The following is a 20,905-nucleotide window of genomic DNA, read 5'->3' as shown; positions in this document are numbered from 1 at the left end:
ATTAATTAGAATCAAATACCAAATGTCTTATTTCAAATTAAAAATTAAGTAGAAAGTGTGAAATAAATCATATTAATTAAAAATAATTTTACAAATGTAATTTGATTCAATGTTATTCAGAGAGTTTTTCTACTAAATACAGAAACAAAATACAAAAACAAAAATATATTTGGTTTTGAATTCGTACATATTACATATACACCCCACGAAAATTGTCGCATCACTCATTATTTTTTAAATATTTCAAATGTGTTGCCTGTTTTTCGAATTTTATTATTATTACGAATTAAAACACCAATATAGCCACCACCAAAGCTTTTAGTTTGACAAAAATTAACCTGATCGTGCTGTTCGCCACGTCGCCTATATTACGAGCAGCCAATAGATCTGCCTAATTCTTAACGCCGTTAAACTCAAATAACGATCATCTACTACCAAAGTTACCCTCCCGCGGCCTTGTCCGGGTCTTCTGGTTAGCTGCCTTGTTTCTTGGTAGAGAATAACAACTCTGGATATGGTGTTTTGTTGAACTCCAATAACCCGGCGACGTATCTTTGACTACGGCCAACTTGTATGAGCGCGATGATTCTAGCGGCTTCTTCATTCGTCACATGTCTTGTTAAACGTTGAGGCACATCCATTATTAACAAAATAAATTTAAATTTTCACTATACAATAACACAATTTGCTTAGAAAGTTCTCGATCTCAATGCATTCTCCAAGACATAAATGAGTTACTCGAGCATTTTTTGCTTCCAGAAAAATTTGTAAGACATTGCGATATTTTTTTGCCAATATATATATATATATATATATATATATATATATATATATATATATATATACAAACATATATATAATAAATGAGAATGTACAAGTTCAATACAAAATTTTTTACAGTCATTTTATGTATTTCGTAACCTAATTTCTTATTTCTTACGCCTATTTTATATGGTTTTCTTGATAAACTTTCGTATTATATATAATACTGAGATGCCTCCCCTCTGTAGCTCTGTAGTCAGCATTACAACCATTACATGGTATCTGATATATAATATTACTTCTTTTGTTTTTGGGTGTTTTAGATTTCAGTTAAGTGGAATATTTGGATAATGTATTATGTCCTTTGCGACATACTAATATCAGATTTATTGTAATTCGATAGTTGTTGGGAATGTCCTTGTACATATAGTAAGGAAAAAGGTTTTGTTTTTGATGTTTAGGTTCTGTTTTGTTGCGCTATGGGAGCTTCCATATCAAGTGTTATAGCTCAATTAGTAATGGAAGGTTTTGAGGAAACTGTATTGCAGTTTGGCTGATAGATCTATCCAACTATCAGATCCTGAATTTAGATGATTAGCTATTCAAAAATCAAAAACTTGAAAAAATAATTAACCGGAAAAGTGATAAACAGCATATTCAAAAAAAGGATAAATTGATACTATAATCAATTAAGAAACAAAACAGAAACTAAACATCAAAACATAAAATATTTATCGTCACCATGTACAAGAACAGCTATAAAATTCTTTCAATAAATATGATATTAAAATAAGTCATAAAGGACATAATAAAACAAAAGAAGTAATATTATATATCTAGTTCCATGTAATGATCGTGACGCTGTCTACATAGAGCGGACATCTCAGTATTTAGAAAATAGACTAAAAGGTCATCAATACGATGAAAAAAATATAACTGCTTTAACGAAGCACGAAATATCAAAAAACATACATTCAACTATAAAGATTCAAAAATTCTTTAAACGGAAAGGAGAATTTTCTGAAATGGTTCACATACAAAAAAACGAGAAAGAAACAAAATTTTAATTAATATAATCCTAAAATCAAGATAATTGATTTCAGACCTTTCAGAAACAGTGCCAGAAGCCTTCTTCTGCCAGCTCCTTCAGAATACATACCGGTTTTCTCTTTCACTGCTTCATGGGACCAAAAAAGGAGAAAAACACCATTAATCACATTTCCATTAAGTTTGGTCATTTTCGATGACATTCAAAATATCAATAGAATTATTGTTTTAGGCACACTCTTTTTGCATGTTAAAATTGTCCTGTAAAATTTTCCATTTGGTATTTTGGCAGTACTGGTTTGTTTATAGTAGTAAGAAGCTCTGTAATCATAGCACCGTCCATTATGCAATAGACAGTCTTCGTATAATAAATTGTAATTTTAACTTCTCTTTCGTCTATAATATGAAACTTTTGGGCTGTTTTATGTAGTATTAATATTTTAATCGATTATAAATTATCAGTTTTACCCTATTTATTTTTGATTTATTACTGTATTATGACACTAACTACTACTAAAAAACGAAAATGCCGATTGTCTGGAAGAAATGATTTGTTCCTTCCATAAATTTTATATCAGCTTAAAATACAGAAACAAACATACAATATGTATTTCTCAGACCCCTTATTCACTTCCTTCTTCGGATATCCTTCAGTGTGACCAAGCATTCTGTCCGGCGATATAAATAAATATCCTCTCAACGAAAACAGCTTCAATGTTCATTATTAAGTTTTGCTGGAAGTCCACAGAATAGCTTCGAATTATACCGTTGAAACAGCACGTGCAAAGAATTATGCACAAATCGACTATTAGTACTGGATATTGTTGAGCTATATTTGGCTGACGGGATTTGTACTATTCGGAATCTTTAATTATTGGAATTTGTATGTTACCATTCGTTAAATTTGACGAGAAATGATAAAATATTTTGAATTCTGCTATCTTCAATCCCGCTATCTCTTACATTCCGCCAACTCTGTTCCTCTTTTGCTTGTAATCCTTCAGGGTGTAAGTTTATTACAAAGGCCTTCCAAGATTGGTATTACCTCTTCATTTGAAGGAAATCCTTTTGAACATATCAATTTTTTTGAGATCTAGAAAATGAAGTGGATGTTGCGACGGTTCTTACTTTCATTCATTGATTTTCGGGATACTTTTTCTGAGCTTCGCAGGAGTGTGCATGGAAAATTTTCTTTTGTAGACCATGTCTTTTTTCACTTGATTTACCAGTATGGGGGTGGTAATTCAAGAGAATTATTTCTTTTGTATAAAAAACTAAACCCTTCTTATCAAATTTTTGTACCCAGCTCGCATTGGAGATGAAGTACCTGTTTCTCTTAACTGCTTATTCCCTTATTCCAATAAAAGGCGCATATCAATGTGTTTTTGTGTGGTCTTTCCTCTCCCGATAGTCTTCAATGTGACAACTTTTAAATACAGTAGCCCAAACTAAGAATGCCGGTACTATACAATATTCAGGTTGATCGGCCTACATTAAACTTCACTTACCAACATTATCTTTTATAAGTTGATTTCAATGTATTAAAAGAACCCTTGGGCGGGCAGAAAACTCATTATAAACTCATCAAAAAGCATCAAAAGTATTATTCACTCAAATTGAACAGACTTAAGAAGTAAATTACTAAGCATCATAAACAGCACTGCTGCACTATTCTGCAAAAATTTTAACTGAAGTTACCTTCTCAGGTGTGAATATAAGAGAGGTTTCATAACAGACAAACTAGGTCAGATTCTTCGGACTTCAATATGATTTGCCATACACTGACATCATGACAGTTGTAGAAAATCGTCATAAAAATTAGAGTTTTCACAGTTCAATATGGAAATTGACATTGATTTATAGGTGGGAAAATAAATAATCAGAGGTACAAAAGGCAATAATAAGAACTTCATTGGTGCGTCGAATTCCGAATCAGGTTAGTAAACAATCGCATGCGCACTTCCAAAATTGTCGTTAACTCGTGGAGTTGAAGAATCGGTTCTAAACTCATTCGGAATGGAAATCGTGAAAGTAGTAGAAATAGAAATGCAGAAAATAATCAATCAAATAAACAAATTAGAACATGGCAGGAAATTGGGGCGTGGATAAATTAGGTTCCAGCACGTATAAAAGTTTCTATATAGGTCAAGACCCTCCCAACTATTTTTATCAGTTTCTCGATATTGAGGTGTTTAATCTCTTTTATTAGAAAAAGGCGGAAGACTTACCTATAAATAGTTACAAATATCTCAAATGAGATGAAATATTCATTATTTCATTAGTTACAAAAATGATTGGATCATATATGAACGACGAAATGAATAGTTTTCATTTAATTAAAAGAGTTTCATTTAACTGTGGCGGTTAACACCATTCAATGTATATAGTTGTACGTAAACAATTGAACGACCACGACGGCATCGAATTTTCTTTTTTAGTTTTAGGTAGAAACAAATTTTGGGACAGTATTTGTCAGAAATCTTGATCCTCTCTTTATTGAGATGAAATTGTCCTATTTCTTAAGATGGAAAAAAAATTCTTGTTGGGCAAACAGAAAAAAAATTAATGGCAATGAAGCTTTCACGTATTTTTGAGTACATTAAAGGTTGCTAGAGAATATGTAAAATATTTCCGCTCGGATCGTTCTTTCACCCCAAAACCCTATGACAATACCAGAAAAATCGGTAAACTGACCGACAATTAAGTTTTCATGCAATTGCTGAAACAGGAGTTGATCGAATCCATACGGCAAATTATAACATGCAAAAAGTATGTGACAAATTAATGCCCAAAATTCTTACCTTCAAACAAGTTCGCAAACATGATTGTACTGCTACTTTCAAAATTACTCAAAATTATTGGAGAATACACGATACAATTCATAGATTTTTTACTTTTCTTATCAAGTAAAATAGAAAGCGCCGATCATCCTGACGGCACTGACAGAAAAAGACTTTCAATACTGTTTCAAACGATGGAGGTATATAAATTTAATGTGATAATGTCTATATTTCAGTTATATTAAAATTTAAGTTCTTATCTAATTAATAATAAGTAGGACATGGAAGAGAAATAAATTGATTTTTGAGGTAGCACTCTATTACTGTCTGCTTTAATATTCACAATTCAGAGTTTTCATATAAAATTGTTTGTCTCCCGATGAACATAGAAAGGATTCAAATTTATGAAATTATTGTAGTTTTCTCGGTTCTTAATAGGCATAGGAATGCAACAATTTTAATTAATCCAACGTTTTCATTATATACAAATGAAGTTAATAAAAGCGTGTTTTTAACTTTTATCTAAAATATATTGAAATTTATATACCGTAATTTTGTTTTGTTTATTTTTGACTTCCCAAACAAAATATACCAACTTGTAAATCTAAAGAAAATATTTTAATTCATTCTCATTATAATGCTTTGAGTGCGCTCCTGGTTAGAAAGGTGTGCAGTAACGATTTAAAGGAAATACGGCTAAATAATAACAGTTTGTTTCACGAGTAAAAGAATTTCTTATTAACCGAAATATAACACGAAACTGACAAGTAGAATAATTGTATTTTACAGCTGACACGTATACACAAACACAACGGTTACAAATATCTATCCAGGAACTATACGTTATGTTTTTCACTTATAAATTGAATAGATACCACGCTGAGTTCGCCGCTGCATATTGCAGTTAATAGCTTTAAGACAAGTTTTCATTAAGGGAGTATGAAATTAATAGAAACGTAATTAGTACCAGCCGTTTCTATAAATTGTAAAGAAACGCGTGAAAACGAAAATCGTATATAAGCCCACAGGTTCTGGAAGAGTTACTAATTTGGTTAATACCTTATTAAATATAACTCCAAATATACAATACTCAACAAATAATTTGCATTGTGAAATGAATATACTGCTACTATACTAAAATTCACCAATGGGTAAAATATTTTAATTATTAAGATATTAATAAAAAGATATTGTTTTTCTTATCTTTTGACTATTGCTGATTAAATTAAAAAAAAAAAACTATTATTTATGGTGAAAAATTGTCACAATTTACATTTTCGTGCGAAAACAGATATGTAGTACGAGAGTTGTCTGAAAAGTTTCCGAACTCAACCTAAAGATTTCACCAATATAAGTTGCAAAATTTCTGTAAGCGTACATTGAGAGATTCTAACTAAAATTTCAGCCTTTTTGGAAGCGAAATAAATATTTGTTTTGAAAAGGCAATCCGCCTAGGCAAATTAAAAGACTTGTTCTAATAAACTGGAGCAATTCGTATTCAACATTATTACAGTTTTTAAGCCAACTCTTAAAAAATAATATTTTAAGCACACTTATGGATTTACAAAAACGCCCACGAATTAGAAAAGCAAGGAAATCGAATACGGAAATCTGGGAACAGATTTAGGCCATATTCCTAAATCTTATATATATATATATATATATATATATATATATATATATATATATATATATATGCTCAATTTTGTCAACTGCTGTTTTGAACTACTTCCAGACTAGAAATCATTATCCGGTTCCCCACATATGCAGTCTGAGGAAGCAAACAAAAAAAACAGTGGCATGTCGTCATTTGAAAAATAAGGAACAAGTATTATAATATTTAACAGTACTAAATTTTATATTCATGATAAAATGGTGAATTTTATGTATCAGAAAATACGGGGGTTGTCGTTATTCATACTAAGATCGACCAGTAGTAGTTCCTATCAAAATAAAACAGTAGACTGTAGAATAAGTTCAAAAAGTACAACAGGAGCTGGCGCAGGATTATTCAACTGGCACTAGATGCCTACCACCGCTAGGCTTTTGTACGGGAGACTTTTAAACACAAATACTTTCCATTGAAAGGTGTATGAAAATAAACGAAACTGCTACAAAGTTATTGAGTTCCCATGTCATCTAATCAAAACTTAGAAGGGACGAGGCCTTATGCAAAAAGAGTACTTTTACTTTGAGTTCCCGATTATTCGGAAACCAAAAGAGGCCAATCACTTGCCAAGAAAGCCTTTTCCTGGACCGGAATCTTTCTTTGGTAGAGGATAGTACATTTATAAGAGAGAGTCATATGAGAAGCAAATATCTGAAAGGGAATTCTTCTAACAGAGCTTCTAAGACTAAACCACTCCACGAATCTCAGTAAAAATATGCTAAACCTTCCCACTGGCTTTCTTTGGACATTGCTAGATCTAGCAGAAATTGACAAGAGAAATTTTGAGGCGAAACATGTGAAATGTTGTTTAATTTTAGCTAACGCAAAATTAAAAGCTGATATCAACGAAATTAGGGAAATTTATAAATTTTCCCAACAAAAATTTTCACATAAATTGGAAAATTCCTGTTCATAATAGTTAATTAAACATGTTAAATTTTGAAAATAATTTAGTTTTCCAGTTAACGATTAGATAATGAAAATCGAGTTTGCTAAATTTTCACGTTATCATTTAAAAATAATAGTAGTAAAATTCCAAGAGAATAGATCCTCTCACAAATAGCATGTGACGCCGCTGAAAAAAGACTCGAAGACATGGAATTTTGAGACAAGACACATGGCTCCCGTCTACTTAATACCCTATAAATAAACGAAATGAAATATAAACAGGGAAAAAGCATTTATTTTGACATGTACTCTCCTTTTGTGGTATTTATACAATCTATGAGATGAACTTGAGTGTTTTGATAACAGGCGGTTTCCTATTATCAACAGAAATCTGTAAATAGTAAGCTATTACAATTTTCATTTAATTATACATAAATATGAAATTTGACGTCACGGAAGTATTTTGGGGTTTTTTAATAATACAGTTAAACATTAAAAAGTAAAATTTAATGCTCTCATTTTGTTTTTTTTAATCCCTTTCCAAAATTGGTTTCAGAAAAAATTTTGGTTATACATAAATTGTTGGGAGGAGATAGTAATGGTTGTCTTTGTTTACTTTTTTCAGTATAAATATATAAATACGAGTTAAAACGTGTAAGGACTTACCTAGTGCCTTTGCCGTTGCCTCCGATATTACAACGAATGAAAACAGGAGTAGAAGTAAGCCGGGCCGAAATTTCCCATGCCAGGCCATGACACCCTGGTCACCCTGTAACAGAACAATAGCGGTGAATATTCATAGAATTACAATATTTTCTAATATTTCTATTTTTACTAATCAATTTTCAAATATTTATTATCAAAATAAATGATCTTTCATAAACTAAATAAAAAAATATCAACCTAGTTAGCTATTAACCATTTTTCTATTATCACCGAGAGTTTAAGACCCGCTGACGGGGCGTAGCATATGTAGTATTCTTGGAAGTTTTTTAAATAAGTTTTAAAAAATGTTGTTTCTGCAACGAATAAAAAATGTTTATTTTATTCTTGGGGGGGGATTTTGATCCAAGAATTAAATGTGAGATAATCTTGAGTTGAACGCCTTAGCTGATTTGACAAATCTTGGTTATATATAATATAATTATATAGTATAATTTAGAAGTTAGCTATGTTGTATAACCCTGGAAAAAATTCAAAAGCTTTGCGACACTCCATTAATTCATTGAGATAGCATATTGCAGTAGAAAAAATTGTATCGGTTGATAACTATCTCCCTCACAGCCTGCTTTACAACAACACATTTTACGAGGATTGTGGCAGCTCAATGAATGGAACCAATCGACAAAAGCAAATATAGAAACGAGTGATTTAACTAGTCATTGGTGGATAGTAGGAAATGATTCGATATCCCCGAACGAAGGCATCGACGCTATGGAACTTCTACAAAAGTATTTTTGTTCTTGCTCTGGGAAATCACCATATTCGACCGAAGTTTGCGCTTGTAAACAAGCAAATTTAGAGTGCTGTGATGTATGTTCATAAAATTTAATAAATCTTGTAAAAATAGAAACTTACCTGATGACGATCAATAAAAAAATGTAATATAAGTGTAAGCCAACGTGTTTTTATTTTTTAAGATTGCTGATCCTTACATAATTTATTATATATTTTTTTATAATGTTACTTTCTATTTGGGTTATTAATTATGTGAAATTATACTTAGCATATTCTAATAAAGAAATGAATTTTATAACTAACTATAAAAACATCTCCATAGAGCTCCATAAAACCATAAAAACAAAAATAATCCATAACGAATTAAACTGCGAGGATTTTCGCACGCGCTACTCGAGCGGCATCGCGACGCGGAGTCGAAACTCGCATCTTGAAATCGCTGTTACTTTTTTCTTCTACATATTAAGATCTGAGATTTTCCCAAAAACTTATTCACACCATTAATTTTAGTTCCATGCATTCAAAAGTAGTAAATTTTAAACTTCCTCACTCAATCGTATGCACAAAGTCGGGAGAGCCTAAAAAAAGTTTTCCGGAATTTTCGATACAGCCGGAAAATTTTTGGGGGGATTCGGATGTATCTATTTACTTTTTGGATTGGTTCAAGGATATGCCAAAAAAATTTCATGAAAAAATATTCATTATTCGCCAAAATACAGCGAGTAGAACAACAAAAATCACGAATTCATTTTTTCTAGATTGAAACAGTAAATATTAATATTAGAATAAAAGTTCTTATTTCTTGCCAGTAAAAATGCCTTCACATTATTGCGAAATGCGGGAAAAGATGTTATAGATTTGATTTCAATTGGCGAATGATTGTGCATTTTTTTGCATTGTATCGTGCCTGAACGTGGAGTAAATAGATAAAGGTCGTGCTTCGCTTTCCTAAGTAGATAGCTGTGCAAAGATCTTTCTAAAAATGTAGAAGTGTTCTTACGAACTAGGTAAACGGATTCGAACATAAATAAGGAAGGAAGAGGTGGATAAGTTTAGTTCCTTGGAAACTGATCTTAGCGCAAAACAGGCGGAACTTAAATTTTTTAGATAAAGCAGCAATATGTAACTTCCCTTGCAAAAAATTGTCTACAAGAAGCACTAAAAATTTTACAGATTCAACAACGTCAATGGTGGTGTTATTTAGTACAAAAGGGAAAAATGTATTTTTATATGATTAAATTTTAGTTTTAGATACGTTGAGACACAGAAGATTAGAATCGCACCATGGTTTAAGGGTGACTAAGTAACTAGATATGGTCCTATGGAGTGCCATGAGATCAGGGTTTCTCCAAGAGAAACTAGTAGCGTCTGCAAAAGACTTATTTTACCACTGATGTCTAGATAAGGAATGTCGTTGATAATCAGAAGATATAAAATAGGGCGTAATACTGAGCCTCGAGGCACTCCACATTCTATTGACTCGAAAGAATATATCATTTTATCAACTCTTGAATTCTGTTATTAAGGTATGACTCAAACCATGCGAGAGGTACGGTGACTTATTTTATTGAGAACAAAGTAAAAAAGAAAAATTTCCTTATTAGTGCATTTTTCATTTTTAAGAGGATCCGAAGTTGCATGGTGCTAAATCTGCTAAAAAATAACACAACTTTGATGTTCGACTCTGATTGACGGGTGTTTTTAGGGCAACGTTAAATCACTGATTTCCATTAAGAACTATAATTTCTGTGTTAAAATCGAAGCCATAGACTCAACTTCCATATCCAACTAGATTTTATTTTTGTTTTGGATGAAATGTGGCATTCACTCGTCTCATATCTGAAACATCTGTTGAAAGGGTTTGCATCTATTTATACAAGATATTAAATTTTTCAGATTGGACAATGGTCGTTTTGAACAACAGTTTTGTCACTTTTTGCACACTACAAAAACTCACAAGTCGGAATAGATTCAAACTTGTCACTGCTTGTGACATGACATGAGGTTATGAGACATACTAGTCGATACCGCGTAAGTAAATGTATACAGTAAGTACAAAAATTACATCGATATTGATTGAACTATGATGAACTAAAATTATTAAATTAATACACTCGTGGTGAAAAATAACGCACCACAACAATTTCTGAAAATATTTTTTTGTTTAATAAATTTAAATTAATATTGCTATTGTTTAACTTCTTTTCAGTCATTTTGACGCAATAATAAGAAATGTGTAGTAATTTTGAGTTATTTTTATTGAGTAAAAAAATAAAAACATTGCAAAAAAACCAAATTTTCTTATAAATAAAACTTGCATTCTAAACAATAATGTTCCTTTTTTAAAAACGCTAGTAGCGTGTATTTCTGCCTCTGGATGTAATAATTGTTGCTAACATTCTCTTTCAATTGGTTGCTGTATCACTTCTTGAGGTATGTTCTCCCATTCCTCTAATGCCGCTTGCCCAAGCTCATTTAAATTTTGACGAGATGAATTTCGACAACGAATGCGGCGTTTTGAAATGTCCCAGACATGCTCTACAGGATTTATATCTGGACTTCTTGGTGGCCAGTCCAGGGTATGAATTCCTACTTTGTTTAGGTAATTCAGAACATCTGCCGTAACGTGTGGTCTAGCATTATCATGCATTAAACGAAAATCATCACCAATAAATGGTCCGAATGGAACGACGTGATTTTCAAGAATATCAGTTATGTATCTTGCTGCGTTAAGGGCGGGTCTAGGAAGAGACACTAATTCTGTGCGAGCACAAATACAAATTCCTCTCCAAAACATGATAGACTCTCCTTGGAACGGCTCCCTGGGAATTATATAAGACTACGCAAATCTTTCTCCTTGCCGTCTTCGAATTTGATTACGTCCATCTGGAACTCTTAAACTGATTCTTGTCTCATCAGTAAATAAAACTTGGCACCAATTTCTTCTACTTCTCGTAAAAGGCTGTTGAGCTCGACACTTGTCATTGACCGATTTCTTAATGAATTTAATAGCAAAAAACGGTCATCCTGGTTAAAACTGAAGGACGTCCTTGTCCAGGCCTCCTAGAATGTGAACCGATCTCTCGAAATCTTTGCATCAATCTGCCAATGGTTGTGTGGTGTACGCCAAACAGATTTTCCACTTCATGATAACTTTGTCCCTGTCCAACCAACTCGGCTATTCTTTCAGCTTCACGTTCACTCAAGTGCCTAACTCTATTCATTTTTTGTTTAACTAGTCTCGACTTTAACATACCTTCATTGACTTAAATTACTGCTGTCCACAAGTTGGTACAACAATAGAATGAAAAAAACATAAAAATATGTATAAAATTAAAATTTAAAAAAACCACAAAAACACAAATTTCAAAAGATTAACATTTTAGATTTTGATATTGAAATAAAGGGTGGTGCGTTATTTATGGCCACGAGTTTATATAACCATTCAAAGTAGCTAAAAATCGAATGATTCCGTTATCTTGGTATTTCTGACAATAGAAAATAAGTGTGCAAAATTTCAAATCAATCCTACTTTTTGAAATCCTTGAAAATCACGCTTTCCGATACAAAAATATACAAATGAATCTGGGAAGTGTTTTAAAAAAAAATGTTTGTTTTATGAATTATTATGTCTTATAATTAACCTGAATTAACAATTGCTTTTCAAATTTCAACAATAACGATAAAAAGTTTTCATAATTATTAAAACGTATAATGAGTATATTGAAATTATAGGCGACTTTTTAATAAAATGATATATTCTCTATATTTATTTCCAATAAATAATGTATAAAAGGGTTGGTAGTTCAATAAAGAAGTCAAATAAAGTTATCCGAAGCCATCAAATACAGCAACGATGATAAATTCAAATTCACGGAATATTCCAAATAATATTTACTATATCCATTGTCTGAGAAATATCACAACTTACAGAATACTGGAACCCTTTTTAGTAGCTGGGTAGAAAAACATCTCAAGATGGCTAATAAAACCAGGGAAATTCTGAGGAGTCACAAATATCTAAAATCAAAGTACTTTTTAGCTTTCACTGCATAACTTGTCACTCAGCGATTTTTTTTATTCTAAACATAAATCAGTGTAGAGCTGGAAATTACAAATAGATCTCCTGTATTTGATTAAATATCAAATGAAAATAACAGCTTGCTTGCATACAAAAATTTTATTGGACAGAATAATTTTGGAGCTTTTTTATTGATTAGTAAATATTTATTTTTTGGTATAAAAAATTGACAATTTATTTATTTCCAAACAACTAATTGATAGTATCAAAAAGAATTTTATATTGCAGAATGGGGTAAGTAGCAGACGACGTACACTGCTATCCCATTCTAAGGAACCGAAATTTTGATTCCTTAAAACGTGTTATACAATGCTTTAAAAGTTGGTTATTTGTCTTCTAGTCGAATTGAGGAAGGTCCAGTCGGAAAAGATCATGTTGTAGTACTAATTGATATCCAGAAGGAGGATTGAAGAACTTCATGATTGCAAAACTTTAAAAATAATCCATAAAATTAATTAGAAATGTTTTCCAACAACGATCTAATTTCTTTCTTCTCAAGCAAAAGTCGTTCTTGGGTCAAACGAAACCCTAAAATTTCAACAATATCCCGTCCCGGTCAAATAATTTATTGTCGCAGTATCTAACAACTTCCAACCCAGCCTTAAAAGATTCTTTTAAAATTAAGCACATCTACTTTCAATTGGTTAAAACGCCATTCCCGAATCAATTCCTCAATAACATCCCAGTAAAATGTATGCCTTAAACCAAAATAAGGGACCCAGAAAAGAAATCTCAATTTGTTTCAATAATTTCAATAGTATCAATAATTATTTGACCTAAATGGGGCCAAGTGAAATTGAGATGTGTCGAGCACTCTCCCTGATATAAATTATAAATACATGCATTTGTTTACAGCAGCTGTTGGTACAGTATAGAATGTCTGTTTTAAAGAGCAAATCCTAGAGTATACTGGTACAGTATCCCATTGTTATGAAACTTGAAACTACTTTCTACAGGTTGAATTAAAAATAGATATTGGTATAAATAGAAAATTGAAATACTGAAAACTGTATTAAGAAATGAACGAAGTCAAATTTCAACATGTAAAAATTACACTAGATATTTCTAAAATTAGACTAAATCATTAACCAAGTATTATCAATTGATAAAAATAATATACAATGCGTTGCAAAATTAACAATGCACTGCAACATTTCATAGAATAAAAAAATAGATGAGAAACAAATATGAAATCTCATTAATGGTCTAATATGACGAATGTGTCAAACACTGTTGAAATTTGGCATTAGATAAACCAAAAAAATAGAAATACTAATTGGATTAAGGAGAAAACAAAAATTAATGCATAATTTGAAATTAATCACGCGTAATACCTCCCTTACTTGGATTCTTACTGCACATTTTCTTTGTATATTTGGAAAGTTTTTGAGCGCAAAATGATCCCTTATTTCGATTTGTTTAAATGGGAATTCATCAATATCTCTGAGTGGATGCTGTAAAGCCGAGAGAGATAGACAGTGAGAGAGAGAGAGAGAGAAATGTCATATTATCAAAAAAAATTTACAATTTGTAGACAAAAGCTTGTAAAAATTAAACAAGAAACATAAAAATAACTAAATAAAAATGAAACAAATGAAATAAAATTTCAATATACAGATTAAAACCATAATAAGTAACTAATTATTAGGTAATAGTAATAGATAATAATTGATGACTCAAATTGTCTCATAAGTGATGGATCTCTACTTCTTGGAGGTAATTTTATGCCGTTCTACGTGTGGTCGTGCGTTATCATGCATTTTTAGTAATTCGTTCTCTATAAATGGACAATATTGCCTCACATGAGAATCTACAATATCGGTTGTGTATCAGTCGGCTCTCAAATGACCACCCTTAATCAAACGAGTTGCGTATGAACCAAACTAATGCTAATCAATCATATAAAAGAGTCAACGTCTCAGCTTACATTTCCTGTAATATTACATTGGGCATGTCGTACGCCAGAATGTGTATACACTCTTCTACGACTATCCTTACTAAGACAGAATCCATGCAGAGTTCTTTGGTTGGTATCAGTTTCTCGATATCATACCAGTACCCCGAAAACCGTAGATTGGGTCCCACTACTATTTTTCCATTTTACAATAATATACATTGAATATTGTGCACAGTGTCTTGATAAAAAAAATTCGAAAAAAACTTTCTCAATGTGCACTAAACAGTCAATAATTGAGTTTTAGTTGAATTGGTAGGTAAGTAATAGTGTTAAAATTTGATAACAATACTGTGTGTTGACGCTTAAGGGTAAGAAAATAGATCAAGCAAGTTTTTCATTAATATTTTTTAATTTGTAGTGCACAAAATTATATATTATAAAATAATATTATTATACAATACTATAAAATCATTAACATTTAAGAAAAATGTAACGTTTATATAAAATTCTTTTACGCCATGTGAAATTGAAATACAAGACTGTTTTAACTGTAGTTTCATTGATAGTCTTCAATTGTTTAATGGATTTATTAATTGATCTAGCTGTAATAGAAATGAAGCAAGTATGCAAAATTTCAAGTTATTAGAATTAATTGTAAGTCGGTTCAATATTGATTGTAAATTCCAATGAGTCAGACAAACACATTGAATCATTGTTTCGAAAATAACTGATCCTTGATAAGGAAAAGACGAAACAATGTATGTGAACAAAGGTCTTGATTTATTCTCGAGAACTCACATCATGTGTTTTATATATTTTTGAAAAATAATACGTTAAATGATAATCTTTAGTTGAGGAATTGTTCCTAAAAAAGTTACGAAATTCGAAAGTTGTTCTAGGTAGTCTCAGGTTTGTTCTACTTTGTTCGACAGCGGCATAGGGTTAAGAATGGAACTTTTAGAAAGCAATTTTTGAGCTAGTACCACACTTTCGAGCAATCACGGTAATAGTTGTTGTTCTCACTCGTTTTAAAATTGTTCTCATTTATATTTTGAACAATATAGATTGAATAACAGCCAGAATCACGATACCTTGAAAATGCGGTACAAGCTCAAAAATCATTTTGGTTTCCTTCTCAGCCCTATACAAAGTACAACAAATCTAGAACAACAATCAAAATTTATCTGACTTCAAAGAGCGGAGGCAACTTCTTGAAGTTGAGGATTCGTTAAGTCGATAAGAATTATCTTTTCACTTTAGCAACGCAAGTCTGTAGACACACGCGGTATTTTATAGCGTATTTCAACAGTTTTGAAAACTATGAAATTCCCTCTATAATACGTTAAAGATACATTTTCATATACAAACTCAACAACGGCACTGGATTACGTTGCAAAGGAATAAATATTATAGCAGACTGAGGATTAACGGTCAAGGACCTGAGAGTTTCAGATTATATAGGTTGAGTCAAAGTATTCAACCGAACAATCAATAACTATAGCAAATGGAATAGTGCCGAATAGAAAAGAGCACTTCGATGCTAAGGTTTCTGATTCGGTATTACTATTTGCGCAAAGAGAAATTTAATTTTGAAGTGAAGCCATTAAGAAGTCGGTTAAAGGTATTTTTAATGACCCCCACAAATGACTACAATAGTAATTCTAGTTACCCATTGACGCATTTTCAACAGAATTCTACACTTTGGTAGACAAACAGTTTAGTTCGAAAATTATGAATTAATCCATATTTCAACATTCATTTGTATATAGTGCAGGGTATAGTGGCGCTTTCCTTTGCAAAATTGTTTTAAATCGTAATTTTTTTAAAATGTCCGGGAGGTGTTCCTGATTATAAAAGTGTAAGATGACACTTGATATCTTCAATGATCCAGAAACTAAAATACTATTTGACAGCGCTGTGCCGATTTACTGTATCATTTATAAAGAACGTTGCCCCATCTGAAAATATCACACTATTAAGAAAATTTGGATGTTCAAATTTCAAAATGTTTGTTCGGATCATCTCTTGAGAGTTCGTGAACAAGTTGAACTTTGTATGGGTGCAGTTTAATTCTGATCTTCCAGATTTTGGAACATCCCTCACGCTAAAGCAGATGCTGCAGTGTAACGCCGGAACCTATATCATTAGAATTTCTATCCTTTCTCTTTCGGTTAAAGGAACCATAATAATGAAATTAATATAACGCTAATTGTTAAACAGACAAGAATAAACAGTTTTTTATAATAATTGAAAAAATCTATTAATACATATATTCTTAAGAAGTAATTCCAAGTTTTAATTCTTTTAATTATGTAGTTTTTTTAATTAATTCATAATCCAGTTTAGTTTATAATTTATTAATTTTATCAGGTTTTTCTTATATTACGTGTTTTTTAATTTTTTTTTCAAAAATGAACATTGTACGTTTTATGAATATTATATATATAGCATCCTTACCAATGATCAATAACTCATTTAAAAATAAAAGCTATTTTAAATATACGTTATAAAAATATATGCGATTATGACGATCTGATGTTCAATGAATATTTTATTTTGTGATAAATATGAACTTTGGAAGTTTTATGACGAAAAAACAAACATTTAACTCAATGTTATTTCATTATTATTCCACATGAATATTATGAATGTGTATAGCTAATGAATTTTCGAACGCGCATGTACACAAATTCTGTTATGATTGGACTTATTGTGATCGAAATCAATGTTTCTTATCACACCCCATTATAGAGTAAATATAACAGATTTGATCCTAGCTCTATAGGCAAATTGTTTAGTTCATTAATTTTGCTTACTAACATTCATAATTTTTATGTTATTCATTAAAATTATTCGGAACTTTTTCGTTAATGAAAATCGAGATTTTTTTCTTATTTTAGATAGGATAATGAAACGACTATAAAAAGTAATATTCATATTTGGCATATTATGCTATAGAACTACGAGAAAAGACATTAATTTCATGAGCACAACAAACTTTTTAGTAACAATCGGCGGTTCGACATAAAAAGGGTATAAATTTATTAATTGGGAAAAATGAGAAAAGTGTATTGGGAGTCTTAAAAATTAGTACGATGTGTGATAGGGAGAGATTATATGAAATAAAGTAGAAAAGGAACATAAAATTTCTATTAATCCTCTCCAAAGTACATTAGGTTAAGCTAGCTGAGCTAATTTTGAAGAACAGTATTAGATATATTCAGAAATTAATTGCTTCTTATGTGGTCTTATAGATTTTCTAGAAAAACAACATTTAGAATGCGCTGCCCATACGTGTCAAGTTAGTGGAGTATTAATAAAAAAAAAATTACGAGAAAGATCTTTGCATAGGAATTACGTGCTTTTTATGTGCTACTCATGTGTTTAATTAAAAAAATTTTTACTTAATTATTTTTTCTGAAAACATTAAAATTTATAAATTTCCGCCTACGCTAGTCAAGCTAGCAGAAAAGTAGCTTAATAACAAAAAAAAATTACATTAAAATTACGTGCTCGTTAAAATCTTTACTCAGAATTTTTGGGCTTTTTCGGAAATATTAAATTTTGACTTCTGCCTATTCGCGTCTGGTGAGTAAGCGGCAGCACAGAACCCCGAATTTTTTATTTTGTGAATAATTTTTTCTAAGATCATATATTGAAAATGCGAAAAGCACATAAATCATTCCTCATTAGACACAAATGGGCGGAATCCCCAAAATTTCCCCGAAAAAGCCCAAAAATTTTGAGTAAAGATTTTAACGAGCTCATAATTTATATGTAAATTGTTTTTTGTCATTAAGCTACTTTTCTGCTAGTTTGATTAGCGTAGGCGGAAATTTATAAATTTTAATGTTTTCAGAAAAAAATCTATAAGAGCACAAAATTTATAAATCCAGCACATAAAAAGCAATTAATTTCTGAATATATCTAATAAAGTTATTGAAAATTAGCTCTGCTAGCTTAACGTACGTCCAAAGTAGTGCCCTTAGATAATTTTTATTCGACCTTTGAATCCATGACTCCATGACTGGAAGCATTTCTGGAATCACTTTTTTTTGTTCTGTGGTGATGTTTTCAATGTCAGGAATGGTGCCAAAACTTTTTTCTTCTAGCATATTTTTAATGTCCCATGCTGTTAAATCTGGTTTGTAAGGTGTATGTAAACATAGGTTCAGAAAAAAGGCGTATCTTCATTTACTTAGTTACGCAAACTTTTCTGTATCACCTTTCAAACGTCGGAGCTGCACATTGGAACAAAATCGCACTATGCTCTGATAATCGAAAAAAACTATAACCAGAACCTTGAAGTTCGACTTTGATAAGACGAGCCTTTCTAGGTAAAGTTGACTGTGACAATTCATTAAAAAGGTTAATAGATCTAGAATTGCTATAAAAAAATTGCAGGCAGATTTTAAACCGATTTTAGTAAGAATGATATCGACCAACTTTTACAAATGGACATCAAAACATAAATTTATTAGTAATATGTGATATAACTGTGGAGGTTCCGATCTTTTGATTATAGGTTTCCAAAATAAGTATTACAATTTCTATACTAGGACGGTTTTTAATCAAAATACAGAACTCCGTGGAATAAAATTCTAATTTAAACTCTGCAGATTTTTAATTTTTACCTGTCAATATCGTTTTGAAGTTCCTCAACTCTTGATTAGTTATTCGTTTATATTTTAAATTACTGAATCTGATAAACTCATGACAGACCTTGAAAAAAAAATACAATTTTGAAGGGGAATGGAAGTGCTTTTTCTGGCTAAAAATGGTTTTGAGGGTTAACTAGTTCTTTATATATATTATTATATTCGATCATTAGTTCTCTTTTAGCTGTATACATGTTTATTATTGGTGCTCGTCACAAAACTAGAGAAGCCAAAACTCAAGCAGGACGATCAGATTTTATGCCAAATTGTGTGATTCGGTGACTGAAATTCACGGTAAGGTATTAAAAGTGGTTGGTGCTGTTTCTATGAGCCGAGCACAATTGTTTCGTTGGTATAAAACTTTTAATACGACTCCAAAACGAAGCGCAACAGTCAATAGAGGATTTCACTAAGAATTAAGGATACCTAAGCAACTTCGAATAGGGCGCTGTCGAAAGTTCCAGTTAGAGACTTCCCGAATTGCTAAAATGACTGGAAAAGTCCCTGGAGTCGGTGTATTTATAGGTAGTCATGTTGTCATCGAATATTTTTATAATAAATAATTTGTACAGCCTCTCTATTATTACTTAATTGTTAGACCCCGTATAACAACCCAACATTATAATTTGTTAATCAAATCTGCAACAGTTAGCAAAACAACAATAGTAATAATTTTCTTCTTGTATTGTAACAATATTGTCTATGTTCTAATGAAACCAATAAACATTACATCTTTATAATACGAATTTTATATACCTGATGATATTGTTATTATTATTTTTTTTAGAAATGACATTTGTTTGTTAACATTTAGTCTAGTAGTGGAATTCGAGCAATTCGAAACATAAAAGTATAACGAATGACCAAAATTATTGAAAACCAAAATAAAGATAACTGTATAATATTTGCGACTTCTTGCGTCTCGGCAAGTTTGAAAATATCTGCTCATGTTATTTATCAGATTAATAAATATTTGGAAAGTAATTGAGGAATTTCCCGCCATTTTTTTTATTGCTTCATGAATAAGCACTTGAAGACTCTGTAGAAATATGCTGTCACTATTCTGATATCATCTGTCCTTTGTCATCGTGACAGGTATAAGCAAGTTAAAAGCTTTTATAATCTCCCTCCATCTTATTCGAAGAATATCTTTCAAAAACCAAATTCAAGTTCAGATTGAATAAATAACTTCCAGAATTCTTAAACTAGCAACAGATATTTAAATTCCTCAAGTTTAGTTCAAATCTCTCTAAAGTGCTGATATTGGCCTATTTCGTACGGAAATGGTCTTTAGATGACGTTTTCATATGGTAGAGAGAAAATCCTCTTTAATTGAAATTAGTATTCTGTCCCGATAATTATCGAATATCACTATCACTTTCAAATAATGTTTCAGTTCAGAATAGGGCAATGCAAAATTTTTAAAACTATGAGAAACGTTCAACTAATACATCAATAAAAAAATGTCAAAGTACATAATTTTAATATAAGAGAAAATACCAAGCAATCTTACTCCAGATTCTATATGAATAAATGATTTTCATGGAACAAGCTAAGGAAATTTTGTCAAGTGTGAAACTAACTATAAACTATATCAATGACTTCAGATTTACATGAACATTATTAGTAAAAAGTATTTTTTCTTTAAGTGAAACATAAATTACT

At 31.0% G+C, this 20,905-nt stretch overlaps 1 protein-coding gene across 6 annotated transcripts in view; it reads right to left on the bottom strand.

Moving 5' to 3' along the window:
* LOC130451832 (latrophilin Cirl) overlaps nucleotides 1-20,905 on the bottom strand; it is a 365,678-nt gene that overhangs the window by 227,133 nt on the left and 117,640 nt on the right. For all 6 annotated transcript variants that reach the window (XM_056791133.1, XM_056791132.1, XM_056791135.1 and 3 more), the window contains one exon: nucleotides 7,813-7,915. In XM_056791133.1, the coding sequence (XP_056647111.1) occupies nucleotides 7,813-7,900 (88 nt within the window). In that variant the 5' untranslated portion in view covers nucleotides 7,901-7,915. The remainder of the gene's footprint in view (nucleotides 1-7,812; nucleotides 7,916-20,905) is intronic.

This window comes from Diorhabda sublineata, chromosome X (assembly GCF_026230105.1).
Source record: "Diorhabda sublineata isolate icDioSubl1.1 chromosome X, icDioSubl1.1, whole genome shotgun sequence".
NCBI classification, from domain to species: Eukaryota; Metazoa; Arthropoda; class Insecta; order Coleoptera; family Chrysomelidae; genus Diorhabda; species Diorhabda sublineata.
This window is presented reverse-complemented; position numbering and strand designations above follow the sequence as displayed.